Here is a 20,132-nt window from a genome sequence, read left to right as displayed (position 1 = left end):
CTTGCCCTCTGACTTTTGGTTGATTTTGGGCAATGGGAATGAAACAACTTTTAGTTTCATTCTCCTGTGGCCAAATCCCAGGAATTGGGAAAAAAAAAAGTGGGAGGGAGAAGAAGAAAAAAAGTCTTAAACTAATAGGCTGTCAGTTGTCGAGTTTTCCACCCACATGTCTGCCCAGTATTCCTATGGGGAAATCAGTGGTACAGTTTAGAAAGAGGAAATCATACACTCCTTTTTAATTTTAATTTATTGCTGTCAACAACTCCCCAAGACAGTATTAATGTCTTCTATATGAAGATTCCCAGCAAACAGATGCCTAAGAAAGGTAACTTCAGGATAATAATTTCAGAGGGATAAGAAGTAAAAAATCCTAAGTCTAGCATGGACAAAATCATGAAGGCATTTGAAAGTAGTATTTCTCATTGACAATCAAGTAAAACCAAGTGCACTGCAACAGATGGTATACAAATCAAATCCTGTACAGCACAGTTTGGGGGACTATTTAAATTAATCCATTTGAAGTTTATTGAATTGTTAGAATTCAATTTTAGTGAATATATTATAATATCCAGTTCTGTATAATAAAGCTATTTTTAAATGTCCCAGCTGACATCCCCAACTGCCCTAGTACTATTCATTACTGCTTTGAAACTGTGGACACGATGGATTCCACTGAATGAGAAATACTGTATGACAAAAGATTCATAATTCCTTGTCTGTCTAATAGTCAACGTATTTAACAGGATAATGTATTATGTATAATATATAGCACCAGTTGAATTCCTGTGAAATGTTAACTATTCTAACTCAAATTTGACATATGTTTTAAAATGTTTGGGATATCATTCATTGATTTTTAAAAAGATGGTACTTCCTGGTAAGCAGCAGCTCAGAGTAGAAAGAGCACTGGACCTGGAGTCAGATGCAACGCAGGTTGTTTTCACTAAACGCTCTAATATCCTTTCCAGATCTAATGTTCTATTACCTTTTACTACTAAATCTCGAGAGTTTGGTTATTTGAGGTAATTTTTAGGTGGCTTTAAAGTTGTTATCTTCAAGTTTGTTTCTTTTTAAAGGTTAGCTTTGAAAATGGAATTTGGTAAGGAAAGGCGTTGGGAGGAGACAGTTTCATTGTTTTTTGTATTTTCCACAAATCTGCTGTCGCATGTCTTTTAATCACTTGTTAATAGCAGTCAACCCCCCTTTACTCTGTCACTAAAAGTTGGAAAGGTGTCTGGGAAGGAGATTCCAACGAGCAGCAGCAGTCCTTTCTGCCATAAGCCAAGAGAGAAGCACTACCCGAGAGACTAGATTGCTGTGGTGTCTTTACATAAGTGGCTCAAATTCCCATGATTAAATAGCTTAGACTTTATTAAGAGAGTTCACTTCAGCGAATGCTGCTTTTGTTCTCAGATTTCCTTCTTCCCAACCCCACTTATATTTACATCTCCACATCAATGTCTGACCAATAGAAATCAAAAGCCTAAAATGTCCAGAAGTGATCTCAACATCTTCCTCTCCAATCCTGCTTCACTCGTGTATTTCCAGTCTTAACAATATCATTATCCCACTGGGTGTAGCCAAGCTCAAAACCTTGGCGTCATTCTTGACTCCCTCTTCTCCCTCGTTGCCCATTCCCCAGTCTTGCCCTTCTCCAATCCACCCTTCACACTGTGGCTGCCAAAGTGCTCTTTCTAAAAAGTAAATATGATCACAGAGCTTCCCTGCATAAAATGCTTTCATGACTCCTTTTCACCTACTCGATAAAACTCAAAGTCTTCTTTCAGTACCTGTATACATTTCTAGCCCAATCCACTGCCGCTCCCTGCCATTGCTCTGAGCCCTTTACACTCCAGCTACATGAACTGCTCAGTTACCCAAACACACCATGGTCTTTCGTGATTGTGACTTTGCATGTGAAATTTCCTCTGCTACTTTCTCAGCTTACTTTTCTTCATGTTCCCATAGCATTTCCACATACTAGTATTATAACTCTTGTCACGCTATATTGTAGTTACTTCTTTACTTGTTTTTCTTCACTACCATACTGTCAGTTCCCTGTTTTGGGAGAAGGTAAACATTATAGAGGAGATTCAGATTCTGGATACTTCTAGGTGGCATTTAACCCTGCTTTGGACCCTGAGACACTATACTCTTCTCTGATGCTTTCTTTTTCTCCTTGTCCCAGCCCTCCCCCTGGTGGAGGTGTTAAGGAACAGTGGAATGGTCACATGGCCAAAGATAAGACAAAGCAGCCTGGCTGATCCACAACCTGGATAAACATCTACCTCTTATCATTTTTTAAACAACTGCAAAGCTGGCTAATGGGCCTTGAATTTAGGGTGGCCTGGCAGGAGCTTTCTGTCTTACCACGTATCAGTTGGGAGACCCTGATTTCAATCCCCAGCGCTGTAACGAGGTGTGGGCGGGAACGGTCAACACACCTATCCCTGATGGTCTCAAAGAACATCACACTACTGTCAAACAAAGAGCTCAAGAATTAGTTGGTGGAGATATTCCTTGTTTTCTTCCTGTGTCTGAAGCTGAGACAAACCTTTCTGCAGGAACATTTGCCTTTGGATTACACCATAAAGCAAGGAATCTAATACCAGTCACGTCCACATGGTAGGTGTTCTCCCCAGTTGCAGTGGGCCTCACCTCCCAAAAAAAGTTATAGGGAAGGTCTATGTTCTGGTCTATCCCAGGACAATATCCAGTTATCACTGACTTCTGTCCCAGTTGAAGATAACCTAGTCTGTGAATCAGTATTTAGTTGCCCATGTGAGGCAGCCAGTTTCACAAGCACCCCTGGATGTAGAGTTCCCTAGGTATGGTGGCCCTAGGTGTATTCTGGATTGGTCTGGTTGGTGATTCTCAGGGAAGGACCGTGCCAGGCAGGTTAACAAAAATGGTTAGTTATCAGCCTGGTTGGGAGGAATCTTACCTCTAAAAACAACAAATTTTTAGAAAACATGATGAATTTATAATCATTACGGAAATTCTCCTTCATGGCTATTGTGAATTTTATCAGATACTATGTTACACTACAATGAGACTTCTAGCAGCAAGAATGGGTTTTAGTTTTAAGTGGGAGAAAAGGAAATTAATATAAGCTATTTGTCATCAGGAGAGACTACCTTTAAAAATCAAATAGCTCCCACAATGCCATTTCGAACATATGTTAAAGGCAAGGAAAGATGATCTGCTGTCTCAGGTGTCCACTTGGCTGTGTCCCAATTGAAGAAAAAGAATTCAGGTGCTACCAGGGTAACATGAAATAAAACAGAAACAGAACTAGTGGGAGTGGCCCCCTGAAGTTCTTAGGTTTCTATGTTCAGAGTAAAGATTACCCTACCCACAAAACGATCATTGATGACATCATTTATGATGCCTTTGCCCTTCAGTTGGCACTGCACAGGCACCGCTTGGTTCTTCACTACATCTGTAAAGTGCATTGCCACCAGCGGGGAGGTGTAGTTAACCTGTAAGTGGAAGAACAATGAATTCTAAGTGTGAGGAGGGGAGGGTATGTAGGGGAGGGCAATAGGATGGAAGTGATCAGATAATCAGTGCAGGAGGATGGAACAACCTCCACAAAAGGAACTGAGTAAATCCCATGATGCCAAGTCACAAATGGCTAAAGCAACTGACATGCTCTCTCTGCCCTGGGACAGTGGAGAAATGACATATTTCTCTCATAAGTCAGTGTCAGTTGTCTGATTGTCCTCTGGGGAAAACCAATTCTAGCTCAGCGTGATATGATTTTCTAGATATCAGACCATGAATCAAACCAGAACTAGTATTTATCAAGTCTCCATGCTGGAGATGAAGTTTTCACTGCCCCAAGGCTCTAAGTGGGAGAAACAGGAAAGTGATTATTTGGGCATAATTTAGTGCAATGGCAAGTGATTTGTCTGCTCCTGGCTCTGCCACTAATTAGCTATGTGACCTTGGGCAAGTCACTTCCTCTCTCTGAACCCTAATCTCTCCATCTGTAAACTGAAGGAGTTAGGCCAGACCGTGTCTGAGATTCCTCCAGATTTGGAAAGGAGCGGTTGGGATAGGAATTGGTAGAGGGAACTCCTAGTCTGGGCCAGCAGCTATTCACCCCTTTGCTACTACCTGCTGCTCCCTAATTCTCATAGATCCCAGCCAGCCCTTCCTTTGTCTCTGAGCCCTTTCTGACAGCAAAGACTGAAGGGAATACAGACTTACGTGAGTCAGTTTGCCATAGTAAGGGTAGTAACGGAGGTCAAAAGAAGCCGACTCTGGGTAGTAATTGATGGATCGGATGTCGTTTTCATCACCTCTCTGTAAGTAAAAGCAAGTACATATCAGGTGCTGGGTCACTCAGTGAGTTGGAGCCTGAGCTAAAGGGGCTTGTGTCCCAGGTGAAATCACTGTGTGACCCACAACTGTCGCAGGAAGACCGAAAGCAGAATGGGGCATAGCTCAGCCCAGACTTATCCCCAGAGGAGTGTTTCCAGGGAGAGACTGTGCTTTGGCTTTTCAGTGCAAAGAACACTGAATAGAAGGCCCAGACCACGGAGGCTGAAGGTTCTCAGTATGGCTCTATGCTGGCTCCTAGGGGACCCAGGCAGAAGGGCTCCAAAGGGCTTGCAGTACCCAGTGTTGCTCTGGCAAGAGGGCCTACCATGCCAGCACCTCTCCAAAGAATCACACTGGTCCTGGTACCCAGTCTTGGACTTTGGAGCTGAGGCAGGTGTAAGTTGGAACATGCCTAGTAAATCCCACTCCACAACAACGTGCACACGGTGTGCTCATTTCTGGTTGAGGTCAGACCCAGTGCACAGGGACCTGATACATAGGGACACAGCCTGTAGTTGGCTCACCTAAATGCACGTCTCTGACCACATTCTCTGAGGTGCTTAATTACAGGAGGTGGGGTCAGGAGGATAAGCAAGGGGGGAAATGATTAAATAAACAAGTCTACCCTAATCATATCATGTCGGGTAGGGGACTGCCCATTCTGCCCATGCGTTAGGCTTGCCCTAAATAGCAGAGGTCTAGAGGTTACTGGGGGCAAATAGTGCATCACTACTAGCAAATCACTCACTCGGGTCATGTGATTACTTCTATCGATATAGTATAATGGCTCTTAGTATAAACTGAGCTCTCCTTAATTTATTCTAATAATTACCTCATCATGCTTGATTTCCACAAGTGGGTGTGGATTTGACCAGTGTTGATTATTATACAATGTATAATGACTCAGTGTTTTTTTTTTTTTTTAAAGGACAGTTCTTAGCAAGGTTCGCCGTAAGCTGAAAAATGAATGGCTTTCACTAGGGAACTATAAGCAGGACTCAATCCAATTAATATGCTGGTTTAAGACTGAGTTTGTCTTTATGGTTTATTTATATATTCTTGTAAAAAGTAATGAAATTCATTTTTTTGTGAATGGTGTGTGGAATCAGTTCCACCAGTTTGCAGTCACACCTCACGTGTGTATGTTTATACATGCTCACATATATGTGACCAGAATGAATGTCCTTCCTACCTTGTTCACCTAGCAAGCACTGCCTGACCTTTCAAAGCTCAACTTCAGTGTCACCACCTCTCATGTGGAACTAACCTTTCCCTCTTTAATGTCCTGACTGCACCTTTTTTTTTTTTTTTTTTTTTGCGGTACGCGGGCCTCTCACTGCTGCGGCCTCTCCCGTTGCGGAGCACAGACTCCGGACACGCAGGCTCAGCGGCCATGGCTCACGGGCCCAGCCGCTTTGCGGCACGTGGGATCTTCCCGGACCGGGGCACGAACCTGTGTCCCCTGCATCGGCAGGCGGACTCTCAACCACTGCGCCACTAGGGAAGCCCCACACTGCACCTTTCATAGCACCTGTATTACTTGATGGCCCTGATTTCAGAGACGGAATCATATTTATCTTGGCACCCCCAACACCTAGCAAAGTACCTGGTACTTAATAAGTGATCCATAAATTCTTGCTGAATGTGAATTATTGACTGAATAAATGCTGCCTTTTGCTGCTTTCTGATCTGCCACGATCAAGACTGGAGTTTTGAGCAGCATTTCTGGTACTGAGAATGGGGTTACCCGGCTTCACACATTTGCAAGACAACCGTCCAGGACTGGGGGTGTAGTAGGTGTTACCAAACAGGAGGGAGCTACTGCCAACTTTAAGAAGCAAACCCCAGCAAACCCAAGATCTTTGTAGGCTTTTTCCTACAAAGGAGCTAATTGGCACAGATGAGATAGGAGTTAATGGTCCCTTGAAGGACAGTTAATTAGCATATTAATGGAGTTCTGTTTATACTTCTCTTGTAGTCATTTGTTATTGCAACACCCAGTGCCACTGGTCATTGCTGCAAAAAGTGAAATCAGTTTTATTTATTTATTTATTTTTGTATTGCTATATATGTTATATTGTAAAATATGTCAAAGAGTATGGAGGCTACACACACACACACACACACACACACACACACACACACACACACACACGATTTAAAGAAGAAGAAGAAAATTGACCCCTGAAGACCTCCACCCAAGTTAAGAAACAGATCAGAGCCTGTCTTTCCACAAACAGTACCTCACTTTTGTGATATCATTCCCTTGCTTTTCTTTTGTGAAATCAGTTTTAAAAGCAGGGACTAATGACTCTAATGAAAGCTGCTTGTTTAGTTCAAAGAAACAAGTAATTAGAGCAAAAGTGTAAACAGAATTTCCGTTAATGACTTGGCACATTGTTGTTTCCTGCTGTGGCTCTCAGCTGAGGTTCAGTCTTTGGCTTTCACAGGTATAAATCAGCACACACACACACAAACACTACACACACGAATACACATGAATGGAATGCTTTCTGGAAACAGGGAGGCCTGAAGGTATAAATGGAGGTGTAGTTATGAAAAGATTAACCCTTTCCCTAACCCTTAGGCAACCATCCATGGTAAAGCCCTTGGAAGGGATGACCCACCCTTTTGCATGAAACAGATGTGCTAACAGTACTTACTCAAAAGGGCACTTTACCTGAACTTTGCAGGAAACCTTCACAGGGTCTCCAGGCTCAGGACGAAAGCCAACAATCTAGTAAAAGAAAACCAGCGTTTTTTTAAAAAACAAAAACCAAAACAGATTTGACAGTAAAAATATGGCTTTTCTAAATCCCCCTTGAGTTGTCCTTTCTTTAGGCATAAACATGATCTATTTTGCCCTCTCAGAAATGTTACAGAAAGCAGAAAATGCAAAGTATCTTCTGAGCTGCTCAGCTCAGCTTACTTCTTATTTTATTTGTGCCTGATATTCATACAATGGTAACTGCAGCAGGATTACCCTGAAAATGTAAAGAACGTACTGGGTCAAGAGGAGTGTGCCTGGTAAGGCTCTGCCACACCTGAGGCATGGCAGGAGAGAAGAAAAATGCATTTCTTGTGATATAAGAATTGTCCCAGGCTTCCCTGGTGGCGCAGTGGTTGAGAGTCCGCCTGCCGATGCAGGGGACACGGGTTCGTGCCCTGGTCCGGGAAGATCCCACATGCCGTGGAGCGGCTGGGCCCGTTGGCCATGGCCGCTGAGCCTGCGCGTCCGGAGCCTGTGCTCCGCAACGGGAGAGGCCACAACAGTGAGAGGCCCGCGTACCGCAAAAAAAAAAAATTTTTTAAATAATAAAATAAATAAAAAAATAAGAATTGTCCCCCATGCCACCCCCATGTCAGTCCCCTGTTCCAAACAGCTCAAGATCTCATTCCTGACAGAGCATCAGAGGTTTAGGGGTGCTGGAGAAGAATCAAAATAGAAAGTGTTCAGGGAGAAAAGGAATTATTGCTTGGTAGTTTTGTCTGGTTGTTTGTATTAGTGACGCTCTTGGTAAAAATGGCCAAACTTACAGTGTATGAAGACAGAGCCCAAAGAGAAATGTAGCGGCCAGAGCCTTCCTACCCAACTCATCCACTTATCATAGACAGAGTGACAAGGGCCAATATACCCGGTTCATCTTTAGAAGGATGCAGGGCTGTCCAGTAGAGTAGCCAAAAGTAGGGTCCTCCAGGCCAGAGCAGTTCTTCAGGAAGGAGCGCTTAAATTGGCAGGCCTTCTTGTCCTCATCCTCATCACCATCTTGGATGAAGTATTGGCCCGGGGGGCAATCTACGTTCATTTCCTCTTGAAGACTGTCGTTATAACCTAAAGTGTGGGCGGCAAAGGGTCATGTTAGATAGGTACTACAGAGGAAGGCCATGTTTTCAGTAGTTCTCTTCCCTAGCTTCCTTTCTCCAGGAACTTGCTTGTGCTCCTCTGAAAGCCCACTCAGTTTGTCCTAGGGCCTGTGACCTGGCATCAGGTGCCCAAGGCCCTTCATCAGCAACATCCCTCCAAGAAGCCTTCTGGGCTGGTCCCCTCAGCCCACTTTGATTGCTTGTCCCCTTGCTTTTCATTCCCTTGAACTTCTTCGATATCTGTCTCTGGATTGTATGTTTATCGCTTTATAACTTTTCTCTATTTTTCATTATTTCTTTTCTGATACGGTAAATTGTAAAGTTGGAGGGCTGCCTTTCCTACTTCTGGGAGAGGAATAGGCAAAATAGTAGATGGATTTTGGAAGAAGGATTGAATCATATCGAGGCATGGCATATATAAGGAGGCAAAGCCCCTGGGTTAAATATCTTTAAGTTCAGCCTAGGGAAACATCTCTCTTTGAGGTCAATGAGAGGCACCCGATGCAAGACAGTGAAGAGTGTGTGTTGTGGGACAGGAGGAAGGGGGAGGACAAAGAGGAGGAGATAAACCAGCTCCTCATTCTTTACAGAGGGAAGTTAGCACTGCAAAATAGAAGCTTAGGTTGAAAGACAGAAAACAATGACAACCATAGGGTCTCCACTGAGAGGGTGAGGGGGTGAGATCTTGTCTACTGAGACCTGAGGCACTCAGAGTTAGTGTCCCTTTACACTGGATGGAATTTAACATGTGCCCAAGGTACATATATCAGGGAGAGAGCTGAAAAGGGCTATCTGTGAGCTGACTCTTTGGGCTACTAGGTGCCAGAGAACTGGGCTTTAGAAATTACTGCATTATTTCCAGTTTGGTTCTAAATGATGGAATCCAGTTAGTCCTGTTAGATCCAGCCCCCATGCATTCATGTTCCAAGTAGCTCAGTTTTTTAGAGGAGATTGTGCACCTACAATCCACCAGCGTTGAAACTCCAAACGTAACTGGGAATTTTAAATCTATTCTAATTATGGCTAAGCCTTTATTTGTCCTTTGACAAAGCTACATTCAATTCAAGGTTTTGTTTTAATCTCTCTCTCTCTCTCTTTTTTTAGAGTAAACTATGTTCAAATAACAACTTTCTAAATAGAAGCTCTAATCATGTGCTCCTTGTTTCTCTTGAGGTAGTTCCATTAAAAATACTGTGACATGGACATGACCCTTATTGCAAAATCCCTGTCCTCATGGGAATGAAATTGATACTCTGGGATGTCTATTTCAGAGATGTGTTCCTTTTTAACAGGGCATATTATCTACACTTAGGAAGTAAAAAACCCAATGCTTTTCCTAATGTTCCCCACCTGTGTCATCAGGTCAGCACTGATATTTCTGCATCTACTACCTTCTCAGAGGAATTTCCTCAGCAGAGATTCTGGCAGTACATTTGCAATAGCTCACAAACATTTTGAAAGAAAAGAAGATATTGTGCTGCCTATGATGCCCAAAACATTTTGGGGAGCCAAAAGTGGAACTACATGGATTCAAAAAGAACCCAGCCCCTCTAATTTTACAGGTGAGGAATCTGAAGCTCAGACTTAAGCAAGATGACACTGAGCATTACCAATACAAAGCTGAGTTTCTAACTCCTGGTCATGTGGCAGCAACAAAGAATTATGAAAAGCAGAACTTCTCGAGCTTTAATGGACATACAGATCACCTGCGGATCCCCATTCAGCAGGTCTGGGTGGAGCCTGAGATTCTGCCTTTCCAACAAACTCCCAAGTGATGCTGATGCTGCTGGTACCTGGGTCACACTTTAAGTAGCAAGGGTGTCGAGAACAGAAACAAGGGTTTAAATTTAAACACTACTGCTACTGGGAGACTTTGATCACATTTCTTCTCCTTTCTGAGCCTTAGTTCCCCCAATGGGGACGATAGACTCTGCTATGCAGGGTTAAAGTTCAGTGACAACATTTACACATTTAAATAACACTTCCTATCACATAAGAGAATCCTCTTAATTCAGTGCACATTCTGTTGGCCACCCCCATCACCCCACTTCAGCCAGGCCAGGGAAACCAAACCTGGCTTTTTTTCCACAAATAATAGGTGCAGTAAACCCATGGGGGCTCCTCTTTGATAGCTGGATAAATACAGAGACTGTGTGCTCTGTGTTTAACCTTAACCAAGCTGCTACCTCAGTTTTCACCCTGTGTAAGGGCTTCTCAGAAAGCCATTCATTCACCCCTGAAAATGTATCTGATGACGCTATAGAAAACACTTGCTTTCAAAATGTTGGAGTGAGTGCCACCCAGAAATTCTTCCTCTAACTCCCTTTTGGACTGCTATTTAAACGAAGACATTTTTTCTCCTCCTTTAAGATGGATCCTCTCCAAGAAATGAATTCTCTTACCTTGAGAAAACATAGGAGGCAAGAATCTTCCTGTTCTGGAGAACACTCTTCTTTTCTCACCACTACCTCCCCCGAATTATCTTTTTTTTTTTTTTTTTTGCGGTATGCGGGCTTCTCACTGCTGTGGCCTCTCCCACCGTGGAGCACAGGCTCCAGACGCGCAGGCCCAGTGGCCATGGCCCACGGGCCCAGCAGCTCCGCAGCATGTGGGATCCTCCCGGACCGGGGCATGAACCCCCGTCCCCTGCATCAGCAGGTGGACTCCCAACCACTGCGCCACCAGGGAAGCCCCCGAATTATCTTTTATAATTGATCATTATTGAGCCATCTGGATGTGCCCAGGACATAACTAGGTGCTATAGGGTGTTCAGGAAGAGAAAACAAGTTCTCTGCCCCAATGAACTTATCATCTTACTGGCTTATATGCTTGCAAGGCAACATACAATCACAAACCACAGCAGTTTTGATTGTATCTGCAGGTGCTGAGGGGGATGCATGGTAAGGAAAAACCAGAATGGGTAGTGCTAGTAAGACTGGGATTTCTGAGCCAAGTGAATTTTGAATTTTGAGTTCCCACCCATCACCTTTCCAAAGAGATTCTCACCATTCAGAGGAACTTACCCTGGAGAAAGCCATTTAGACTAATCACATAATGCTGCCAAGTGTCAGGTTCAGAAACGTTGAAGTTGAAGTTAAGGCTATGGGCGAAGGGTCTGATCATAACTCCTGGCAATGAAAACAGGTCTTGGATATATTAACCCATTCTTGGGATAATTTTTTTGTATCGATTCCCATGAAACCATTTCCCCCCAGGCAATCAAAATGAAAAGGACCATAATTTGCTAAGTACCATTTTACTTTTACTCTTAATAATTGAATCCCTAAGTCATTACCGGGAAGAGCCAAAGTTAATTGAAGCTGAACATGCTGTGCAAGCAGATTTCTGTCCAGCAAGTTCTGACAGCACAGGGTATTTGGGCACTCACCAGGAGGCTTCACCCTCTCAGTGAAGGTCGGCATATAAGGACTGATGGTCAGAAATAGCGTGTACATGCAGAGGGTGATCACAGCGGCCAGGGAAGCATAGAAGAAGAAGTAAATGACTAAGATCAGGCCTGCAGAACAATCACAGATGAGGGTGGTCAGTGCTGGCCAACAAGCCCTGCCTCTGCATTTGAACTCATGAACCAGAACCAACCCAAACACGTGACATGGCTTTTTGTTTAATTCCCCAGATTCAGTATGTCCTTGCTTATTCAGGTTTCACCAATTTGAAATTGGTGAGAATTGCGTCAGAGGTCTGATTGCAGTTTACCTTTACAGCATCTCCGATGGAAGGGCTTGCTGAGCAAATGATGACCATGAACGAGATTACAGGGGCGTGGAGTTTAAAGTACTGCAGAGGGCAAATTGCCTGGGCAATGGTTGATGTCCTAAGTACAAATCATTCTTCGCTATTCATTAAAGTAGGTGCCCTAAAGAGTCCTAGCAGCTTGGTTCCAGTGATTATATGTATTTGCAAGTGATGAAAACAGCATTTCTTTTCACATAGCCTATAATTCAAACCTTTGATTCGTTTCGACTGGGTGTGCCTCTAATGAAGGCAAAGTGAGGTTTCACTTTACGTATTTCAAATCTTCTTTATCTTTGGCAAAACTCTAAGTGACTCTGCTTTTCAAAAAGAACACTGACGCAGGATGGGGAAGGGAAGAGGGGCAAACTGTACTTAATTACTGACACCTGCTACCTGTGAACTCAGCCTGTGAGCTATAAGTTATAGAACCTCCTGGCACCCCCGATTCCTCACAGGTAAAATGGGGATAAGTTCAGCACTTACCTCATATTCTGATCAATATCCCTAACACTATTTGAAATTCAGCCTTTCCTTACATCCTGTCCTGACTCTACCACTTCCTAACTGTTTAATCTTAGACATGCTATTTACCTCTCTGGGCCTCAATTTCCTCATCTGTAAGATGAGGATAATAATAGTACTTACTTCTTAACATTGAATAATGCATATAAATAGCACAGCACAGAGCCTGGCATATACTAAGTGCTCTGTAAGGGGCAGTCTTCATCATTGTTATTATTAATATTATTATTGCCATAGGACCAGAAGCACAGTTGTGTGAATTCTTCCTCTGTGGGCTGGATTAGCACTAGGTTTGCCCCAGGATTAGGCAGCACAGAATGAGTGAATGAGCATGAGATTGCTGCTGAGAAGCTCTTTCAAGTCCTCCGGGCTCTCTCAGTAAATAATATCTAGCTCCACTCACAGCAGTGACATGATGTCAGAGCTACAGATTTGAACTGAATTATGAACCAGAAACTGGAACAAACCACATAGCTTTGCTGTACCCCAAACCAAATCCAAATATTAATTTTTTATAAGCAGATATTCATTTTAATTATTATTTATTTATTAAATACTAAATTTTAAGTTGAACCATGAACCAAATAAAATGAACCAAAAAAAAAAAAATAGAAAAAAAGGAGTAGGGAAAAGGAGAAAAAAATTCTTACTAATCTAACTAGAAGTGAACCTTTATGTTTTATAAGATGAACTAAAGCAGAACTGGAATATGAACACATTGATTCAGTTGGAGTCCCTGGAGAAGAAACAGCAGCACCTCGTGTGCTTGTGATACTTGGCTGCTGCCCGCCTGCTGTCCTGATGGGATGTGCCCTGTGACTCCTCCTCCAACCCTCTACCCCCATCCCCATCCTGGGAACCGATCAACAGCTGGAGCCATCCTGGGGGACCAGAAGGCTCAGTTTCATGGATGAGAGGAAAGCAATAGAATACAGGTACATTCCCCTGGAGATATCTTCCTTCTTGCCCAGGATGTGTGGCCAGGAAGCTGTAGATGGGAGAAGGGCACTAGCAAGGAGTCCCCTCAGCTTTGCCCAGGAGTCTGTGCCCTGGAGTCTGTGATAGGCTAACTGTCTCAGCTACACCACCCCCTGCCCCCGGCAAAACCAAGCACTGTACCCACCTGAACCCATTGATCCCTCCAACCCTTTCTGCTCCAAATGTCCAAGTTTTACTTGGGCTGCTCCTCTAGGTAATCCAGGGTTTTCTCCTGAATGTCCCACCCAAGCTTGGATAGACCATTATATCTTGAATAGACTAGGTACCCACGATCCCAACTCTTCAGTCCTTCCACTAAAACACCCCATCAGGTCCTGAGGCCCTATCCATCAGGGCCTTGCTCATTGCTAGAGTTCATGAAGACAGCATGATGTTCTGGCAAGAGAATGAACTCCAGTGTTCATCCAAGCTGGGTTTGAATCCCAGTACTGCCACTTTATTAACTGTGTGACTTTAGATAAGTTACTTACCCTCTCTAAGCCTCAGTTTCTGCATCTGTAAAATGGGGATAATAATATTACTACCTCATACAGTTCTTGTCAGTACCCAATAAAATAACATAAAGCTCCTAAGAATAGAAGTTGCCCAGCTATCAGAGGAAAAGCCCAGAATATAATAATAGGCTGGGTGAATATGTTGGTCATTTTGATGTCCAGGCTGGGACAGTGTTAGTAAGTGCTAAGTGGCACCTAGTTCTCAAGCAGGAGGGCAGCAAGGCATGTGGCGGCCTAGGCATTAGCATCACTATTTGCCCTTTGCCCAGGGGTAGCCCGGGCTCTCCTTAGGCCCACTACCCCGAGGCTTGGATACGGCCTACCGTGCACTGCCATATATTCCCTGGGCACTTGAACCTTCCTCCCTCATCCCCACTTGTTGGCCTATGGATTGTTCTCCGCAGGCGCAGTTGGGATCAGCTCATCTAGTTAAGTTCCAATGGCTGGCTGTTTAAGGGTTAACGTAGGGCTCCCTCTCCCAGAATCACACTTGCATTTCACAAGGCCTGTTTTTCCAGTCCTCTTTAGGCAAGGGAGAAACAGCTGTGCCCCCTTTTGGAGCCCCAGTGAGTGTCCAGCATTTGTCTGCAGCTTCCAGAACGTCGGAATGTTCGTTGAATGGTACATTTGTTCCAGTTGAGAGTTCGAGGGATGGGCAGGGGTGGGGCTGGGAACTGAAGAGGGGTGAAGGGAGGTGGGTGTTGTTCAGAGCCCCACACCTGCTATTGCTAATTCCAGGCAGCAGGGCTGGCTGTTTCACCCTGACTGAGCTGAATTAGAAACATAAACTACAAAGGAGGGAATTCTCAGCCAAAGGGGCCTTTAGAAGGCATGACCATCGACTTTAGCAACCTAGACCCTTGGCACTGGGGGACTCTTATTTTATCCATAGAGTTATCTATTGTTTTCTTCTGTGGGTTAACTGAATTCAAACCAGCGGCTGCTCTTTTCCTGGGATGTTCAGAGACTATGGCAAGTGTGAATTTTACCACAAGCTGAATCTCCTGATAAGGATCAGCATTAATAGTTCAAGAGGTGAGTAGGACCCTGGGAGAGGCGTGCTGGGGAAGCTGTGAAGTAAAGGTGGTGGCAGCATGTGGTACAAAGAGGAAATGCTGGGGACCGCAATTCTGCCATTGATCAAGCAGTATGGGGACTCAGCCTTAAATTGCTAGAAATGATCCCTTTAACCCATTTCTCTCTATACACCATGGGATCGATCGCAAAGCACATGCAAGCTGGGGCCAGGGGCAGCCGTGGCTCTCCTTCACTGATATTACGAGGTGAAATGATGAGGCTGTACAAACCCTTGGTCAGGTTAGCAGGGTCTTGGGTCTCGTATCTTAGGAATAGTCTTCTGCATAGTACTTTGTACTTTACAATTTTAACATCTTATTGGAGCCTCAGGCTGATCCTGTGAGAGAGGTAAGGCAGATACTGTTTCCTTCATTAAGCAGGTGAGGAAACTGAGGCTCAGAGAAGATAAACGATGAGCCCAAAGTTACAGATAGAAAGTGACAGGGCTGGGGCTTCAAAGAAATCTGCACTTTTTCAACTCATTCTTACTGTCTCTCTGCACTGCAAATGCTATTGAGCCCAGTGTATTTCAGCTATACAATCAAGTTTGTTCACCCACTTGGGAGTTTGTTCTGATGAGATCTGCCCATTAATTTCCCTAGGCAGTGATCCTGTTACATGAAGTGCTAGAGAACTTTGCAGACAAGCCCATCCAACGTATGGTAAAGGAGTCCTGGACACCAAGCCAAAAGCAAAGGACACCCGACTGGGGCATTGGGACAACTGGGACTTACTCCAACTCTGACCTGTTCGGGCCAGAGACATCCTTTTCTCCGGATCCCACAGGTACTCGTTCACGATCTGCCATTTCCGCCACCAGGCACTGCCTGTTTCCTGAGCCTGACTCTCTTCCTCTTCCTTTTCCTCTTCTTCTTTCCCCTCCTCTTCTTCCTCCTCCTCCTCCTCCAAATCAGGTACCACCATCACCCGAGCCTCTTCTTCTGCTTCTTCCTCTTCATCTGCTAAGTAGTTCTGATTCACTTCATCCTGATCATCCTGAAACAGTGACAAAACACAATCCCCTTTTTGGAGAAGAAGATTTCCAATGGCACATCCCACCAGCCAAAATAAATGGAAAACGACTCAATATTTGGAGATGCTTCAGATGTCCACTTACCCATAAACATACCTGTTGTTACAAGAGGCAGATTTCTTTCTCTCTGTTCTTTTGCAGGAAATATCCTTTCTATGACCCATTTTGACCCAATATTCTTTCCATAGAGGTGCAAGTTTTATTATCGGCTTCAGGCATTTGGGCTGTTCCCCTAGGACTGCTCATGTCATTACTCTGTCCTGGGGCCTTGGCTTCCCGCTTAACTTTGTCTGGCCTGTCAGGGCAGAGCTGAGCTCAACACTGGAGGATGGAGCAGTTTTAGACACTCGTGTCCGTGATGGCAAATTCTCAGTCCAAGCCAGCTTTGTCCTAACACCCTGTACACTTTCAGCTGCTCAACCTCACCATCCTAACTTGTGGCTAAAAATAGCCTGGGACAGACATCAGGAGGAGAGGCCAGCTGCTGTACCCCTCCTCAAAGCTTAGACTGCCTTCCCAACAGAAAACAAGAGATGGGGGCGTTACTTGCTGCTTCTCTGACTGTTGCCCACACTGGAACCTCCTCCTGCCTTAAGCAGGTTGGACAGACCACCTGAGGGCTGGCACGGCAACTGATACGTCATCTTCCCCCCACCAACCCCATACCCTAGGCAGAAGTCTGGGCACGCAGTAAATGCTCAGCACATATTTGTTGATTGACTGATTGCAGCCATTACTTGAGATCTGAAACTGTAATCTTCTCCGAGTGGTTCTAAGAAAATTAAACAAACAAACAAAAAACAACAACAACAAAAAGAAAGACCCAGACTTCACCAAATGGTATTTCCAATGCCTCCCAGCCACGGGCTGGAGGGTTGGATCTTTGCTTTGTGTGGGTCTGAGGCCACCGTCCCTTCTCTCTGCTGTCCAAATCTGAAGAGTGGCGGGGCCTGTGCACCTGTTGGGGTTGGATGTGTCAAATGATAGAGGCCAGGGGCTCTGTGCTGCACCCTCCCTGCCTGATTCCTCAAAGGCCGTTTAGAGGACACTCAGCTAAAAGGGCTGCCATGGCCGGGGGGGAGGGTCAGAAAACTGGATTGTTCAGAATCAGTAAAAGTGATACAGCGTGACAAGGCTATACTCTCAGCATTCAGTCTGCCCGGCGCTATCTAGCTCTTGATTATAAGCACTCTTGAATCGCTCTCTAGTTTGTTCAAATGTACAGCTTTATGTCACGTGCCATATCAGCACTGACAGGGACCTTGAAGATTCACTTCTCCATGTGAGGCCCAGAGAGGGGACAGGATCTAGCCAAAATCACTCAGCAAGGTAATGATAGAGCTGACAGTCTCAGAACCATGCTTCCTGATACCCTGGACAATGTGATGCTTCTCACACTGAGCACAAGTGCCTAGAGGTGGTTTAGCAGAGGTGGTTTATGGAGCACGACGATGTGTTAGATTCTGTGTTCCCAAGAGACTGGAGGTGCTTATAGTCAAAGATTTCTAACTCTGACAAGGACTCACAGAGTAAGGCTTAGGAAAATAAACCTCATCACTCAATGTTGAATGGATTAATAAATGTTCTTAAATCTCTTTCCCTTGTGTTTGAACATATGTACCCATTTGACCTCCAGAATGACATTCTGAGCACCCGGGGGCAGGGTCCATATTTTCTAACTCCTTGATGGCTCTCCACAGTGTGGAGCCCGCAGCTAGGTAACCAGCAGGTACTGAACAAACGTCAGTGATAACTGCCTGACTGAAAACTCCTGAACCAGAGCTCTGGGGGAATGCTCTCACAGAGCTTGTTGCTCTGGCCTCAGCACTCATTTGGACTGTAGTGGGTAGTCATCATGGCCCCCAGAGAATCTAATGCAGCTGAGAATCTCAGAGAATTTGAAGTATAACATTTCAACGTGGAGACATTTATATTCCCTTTATATTTTCTGGAAAACTTCCTTTTCTCTCCTTGTTGCCTGTTTGCCTGCCCTCCACCAAGGAGGCAGCTGGCTTTGGCCTCAGCCTGATCTTATTTGTAGATATGAGCTCTCACGATAATCCCATTAAAGATGGCTTGTCATTAAAGCTTTACCCTCCCGGGAAGAATTAACCTTCTCAGAGCTAATTTCCCCACGGCTCTCACACTGCCTGAGCTTCAGGAACCGCAAATATCTTTTCCCCTCTCCCCTGCTTCCAGGTATGGGAGAACCTCACGTTGTACAAGAGAGGCACTTTTGTGCAACTAACTATTTAACGGAATCCAGCAGGGAATCCTTTGGTAATGAGAGGGTCTGTTTTTGTCAGTTTCCTAAAGTGGCACTGCCCTCATGTGATAGTGTATGTGAGTGTGCTGGGGCCATCGTGTTGCCCTAAAAGGAAAGAGTCTGAAGGGCAGAAGGTGGCTCCATTTTGAGCACTCTAAATATATAAACATATAAACAAATATATAAACAAACAGTATGACCCGAAAGGTAAATTTGTGCCCTGCATTGAGTAACACCCTGTAAACATTCGAACAGTTGGTTAATTGTCAAAGAGACATTAGCACCCGATTATTCACTGCATCAAATAATTTCTTTTTAAATTTGATCAAGTAGCCCCTATAAAGAGCAAGTTCCCCTGATGCATTTAAAATCCAAACCAGTTGACAAATAATTGAAATTATACACAACGCTTTAGCAGCATTATAGAGAAAAGATGCGAAGTAAGGAATAGTTATGTATGCCCTACAGACTGTGACTGCTCTGAGACCTGGTAGGGACTTTGGGGATGTCAAAAGAGAGATTCTACAAACTGTGGCTGGAAAGTTACGAGAAGCCCTCCGCAGGTTGATACGGGGTTGGAGGAATTCGTGTCTGCCTCTGCTGGCTGTTGACAGTCTCCACTTAGCTCCCTGGTTATATAAGTGGACATTCCCCCCCAAAAATGGATTAAGCTTTGTTTCTTCCTGGGGCCCAGATCACAACCCTCTCTGGGGGAGATTTCAGAATATACCTCCCCGCAAAGAAAACTACTGCATGCGGCATATATTCATGATTTCTAGCAAAGTAAACGCAAAGAAACTTTGGGTTCAAAAAAATTTCTAATGCACCCTGGAGATAAATGGTGACATTGAAGTCGGGGTGCGTGAGTGTTGGGCAGGGCAGGGTGGCAGGCAGGGAGGCAATGGGTGGTGGAGAATCAGAGGGCTAGGGAGTGGCATGCTGCAAATATGATGGAAAGAGCACAGGATCAGAAGTCAGGAAACTTACATTCTCACTTTGGCTCTTCCAGTAACTTGCAAGTCACTCCTGTGCTCTGAGCCCCAGCAGCCTCCTTTACATAATGAGGGGTTCTGGAGAGATGATGTCTAGGACTGCTCCCAACTTCTATCTAGGATTCCATGCTTTTAGCCATCGTTTGGAATTTCTGCTTTAGAAAAGAGCAGCTGGGTTCCTAAGAAGCTACCACCCAAAGCGACTGAGACAGCTGGGTAGGCAGCGCCTTTCATTTCCTCTTCCCCTTCCCTTCTCTCTTGGCTAAATTTCTTGCTCTCGGAATGAAACCTCTATTCCCAGACTCCAAAAGGTCTGTTCAAATTCTAGACTCCCACGAAAAAATTTTAGAAGTCCCCCTTATTCTCTGGCATCTTCCCCTTCCCTTATGTTTGTTGCACAGGAAGAGGGGCTTCCTCTTTCAATCCAGCAATTTAGGGTGCAGTGGGGTACTGGGAGTCACTGCTCGAGCTTGAAACAATGGGCTTCCTTAAACTTCATTGTTCCTGCCCATCTTAAGGAGAAGCAGCCCTAAGCCACCACCTACACATCCCCCAACCCACCCCACTAAAAAGGGACAGCAAAATATTCTGCTCCCTGGGACTCACAAGTCTGTAGCGATAACCGTATGGAAAGGCCGGAGCCCTTCTCGACCGGAGCTGCCTTCTCATGGCTGTTCAGTGGGCAGAGATGCGGCAGAGGCAGGCAAGTGGCTGAGAGCTCTGGAGCTTCTGCTGGTACAGGAGACACTGGTTGCTGGGGATACTTGGCGCCTAGTAAAAGTGAACCCTCCTGGCATGAG

At 44.7% G+C, this 20,132-nt stretch overlaps 1 protein-coding gene and 1 long non-coding RNA gene across 3 annotated transcripts; one reads left to right on the top strand and one right to left on the bottom strand.

Moving 5' to 3' along the window:
• Positions 1–229: 229 nt before the first annotated feature.
• Positions 230–20,101, bottom strand: ATP1B4 (ATPase Na+/K+ transporting family member beta 4). Of its 2 annotated transcripts, none has more exons than XM_004285581.3 (8): positions 19,939–20,101; positions 15,788–16,037; positions 11,582–11,710; positions 11,217–11,321; positions 7,965–8,161; positions 7,010–7,066; positions 4,216–4,311; positions 230–3,482 (listed from the first exon to the last, which is right to left on the bottom strand). In XM_004285581.3, exons 1-8 carry the CDS (start codon positions 19,999–20,001, stop codon positions 3,321–3,323), a joined length of 1,059 nt encoding a protein of 352 aa, XP_004285629.1. In that variant the 5' UTR covers positions 20,002–20,101; the 3' UTR covers positions 230–3,320. The 2 variants fall into 2 exon arrangements, with proteins under 2 accessions (XP_004285629.1, XP_012394431.1); XM_012538977.3 differs by having other exon boundaries at positions 15,776–16,037; positions 19,939–20,100.
• LOC125963041 (uncharacterized) lies at positions 14,588–19,928 on the top strand. The gene is made up of 3 exons (XR_007474794.1): positions 14,588–14,999; positions 15,644–15,827; positions 15,956–19,928. It is a non-coding gene; the product is annotated as an uncharacterized LOC125963041 (long non-coding RNA).
• Positions 20,102–20,132: the final 31 nt, after the last annotated feature.

Source organism: Orcinus orca, chromosome X (genome assembly GCF_937001465.1).
Source record: "Orcinus orca chromosome X, mOrcOrc1.1, whole genome shotgun sequence".
NCBI classification, from domain to species: domain Eukaryota; kingdom Metazoa; phylum Chordata; class Mammalia; order Artiodactyla; family Delphinidae; genus Orcinus; species Orcinus orca.
Note: the sequence above shows the minus strand (reverse complement) of the source record. Positions and strands in the feature narration are given on the sequence as shown.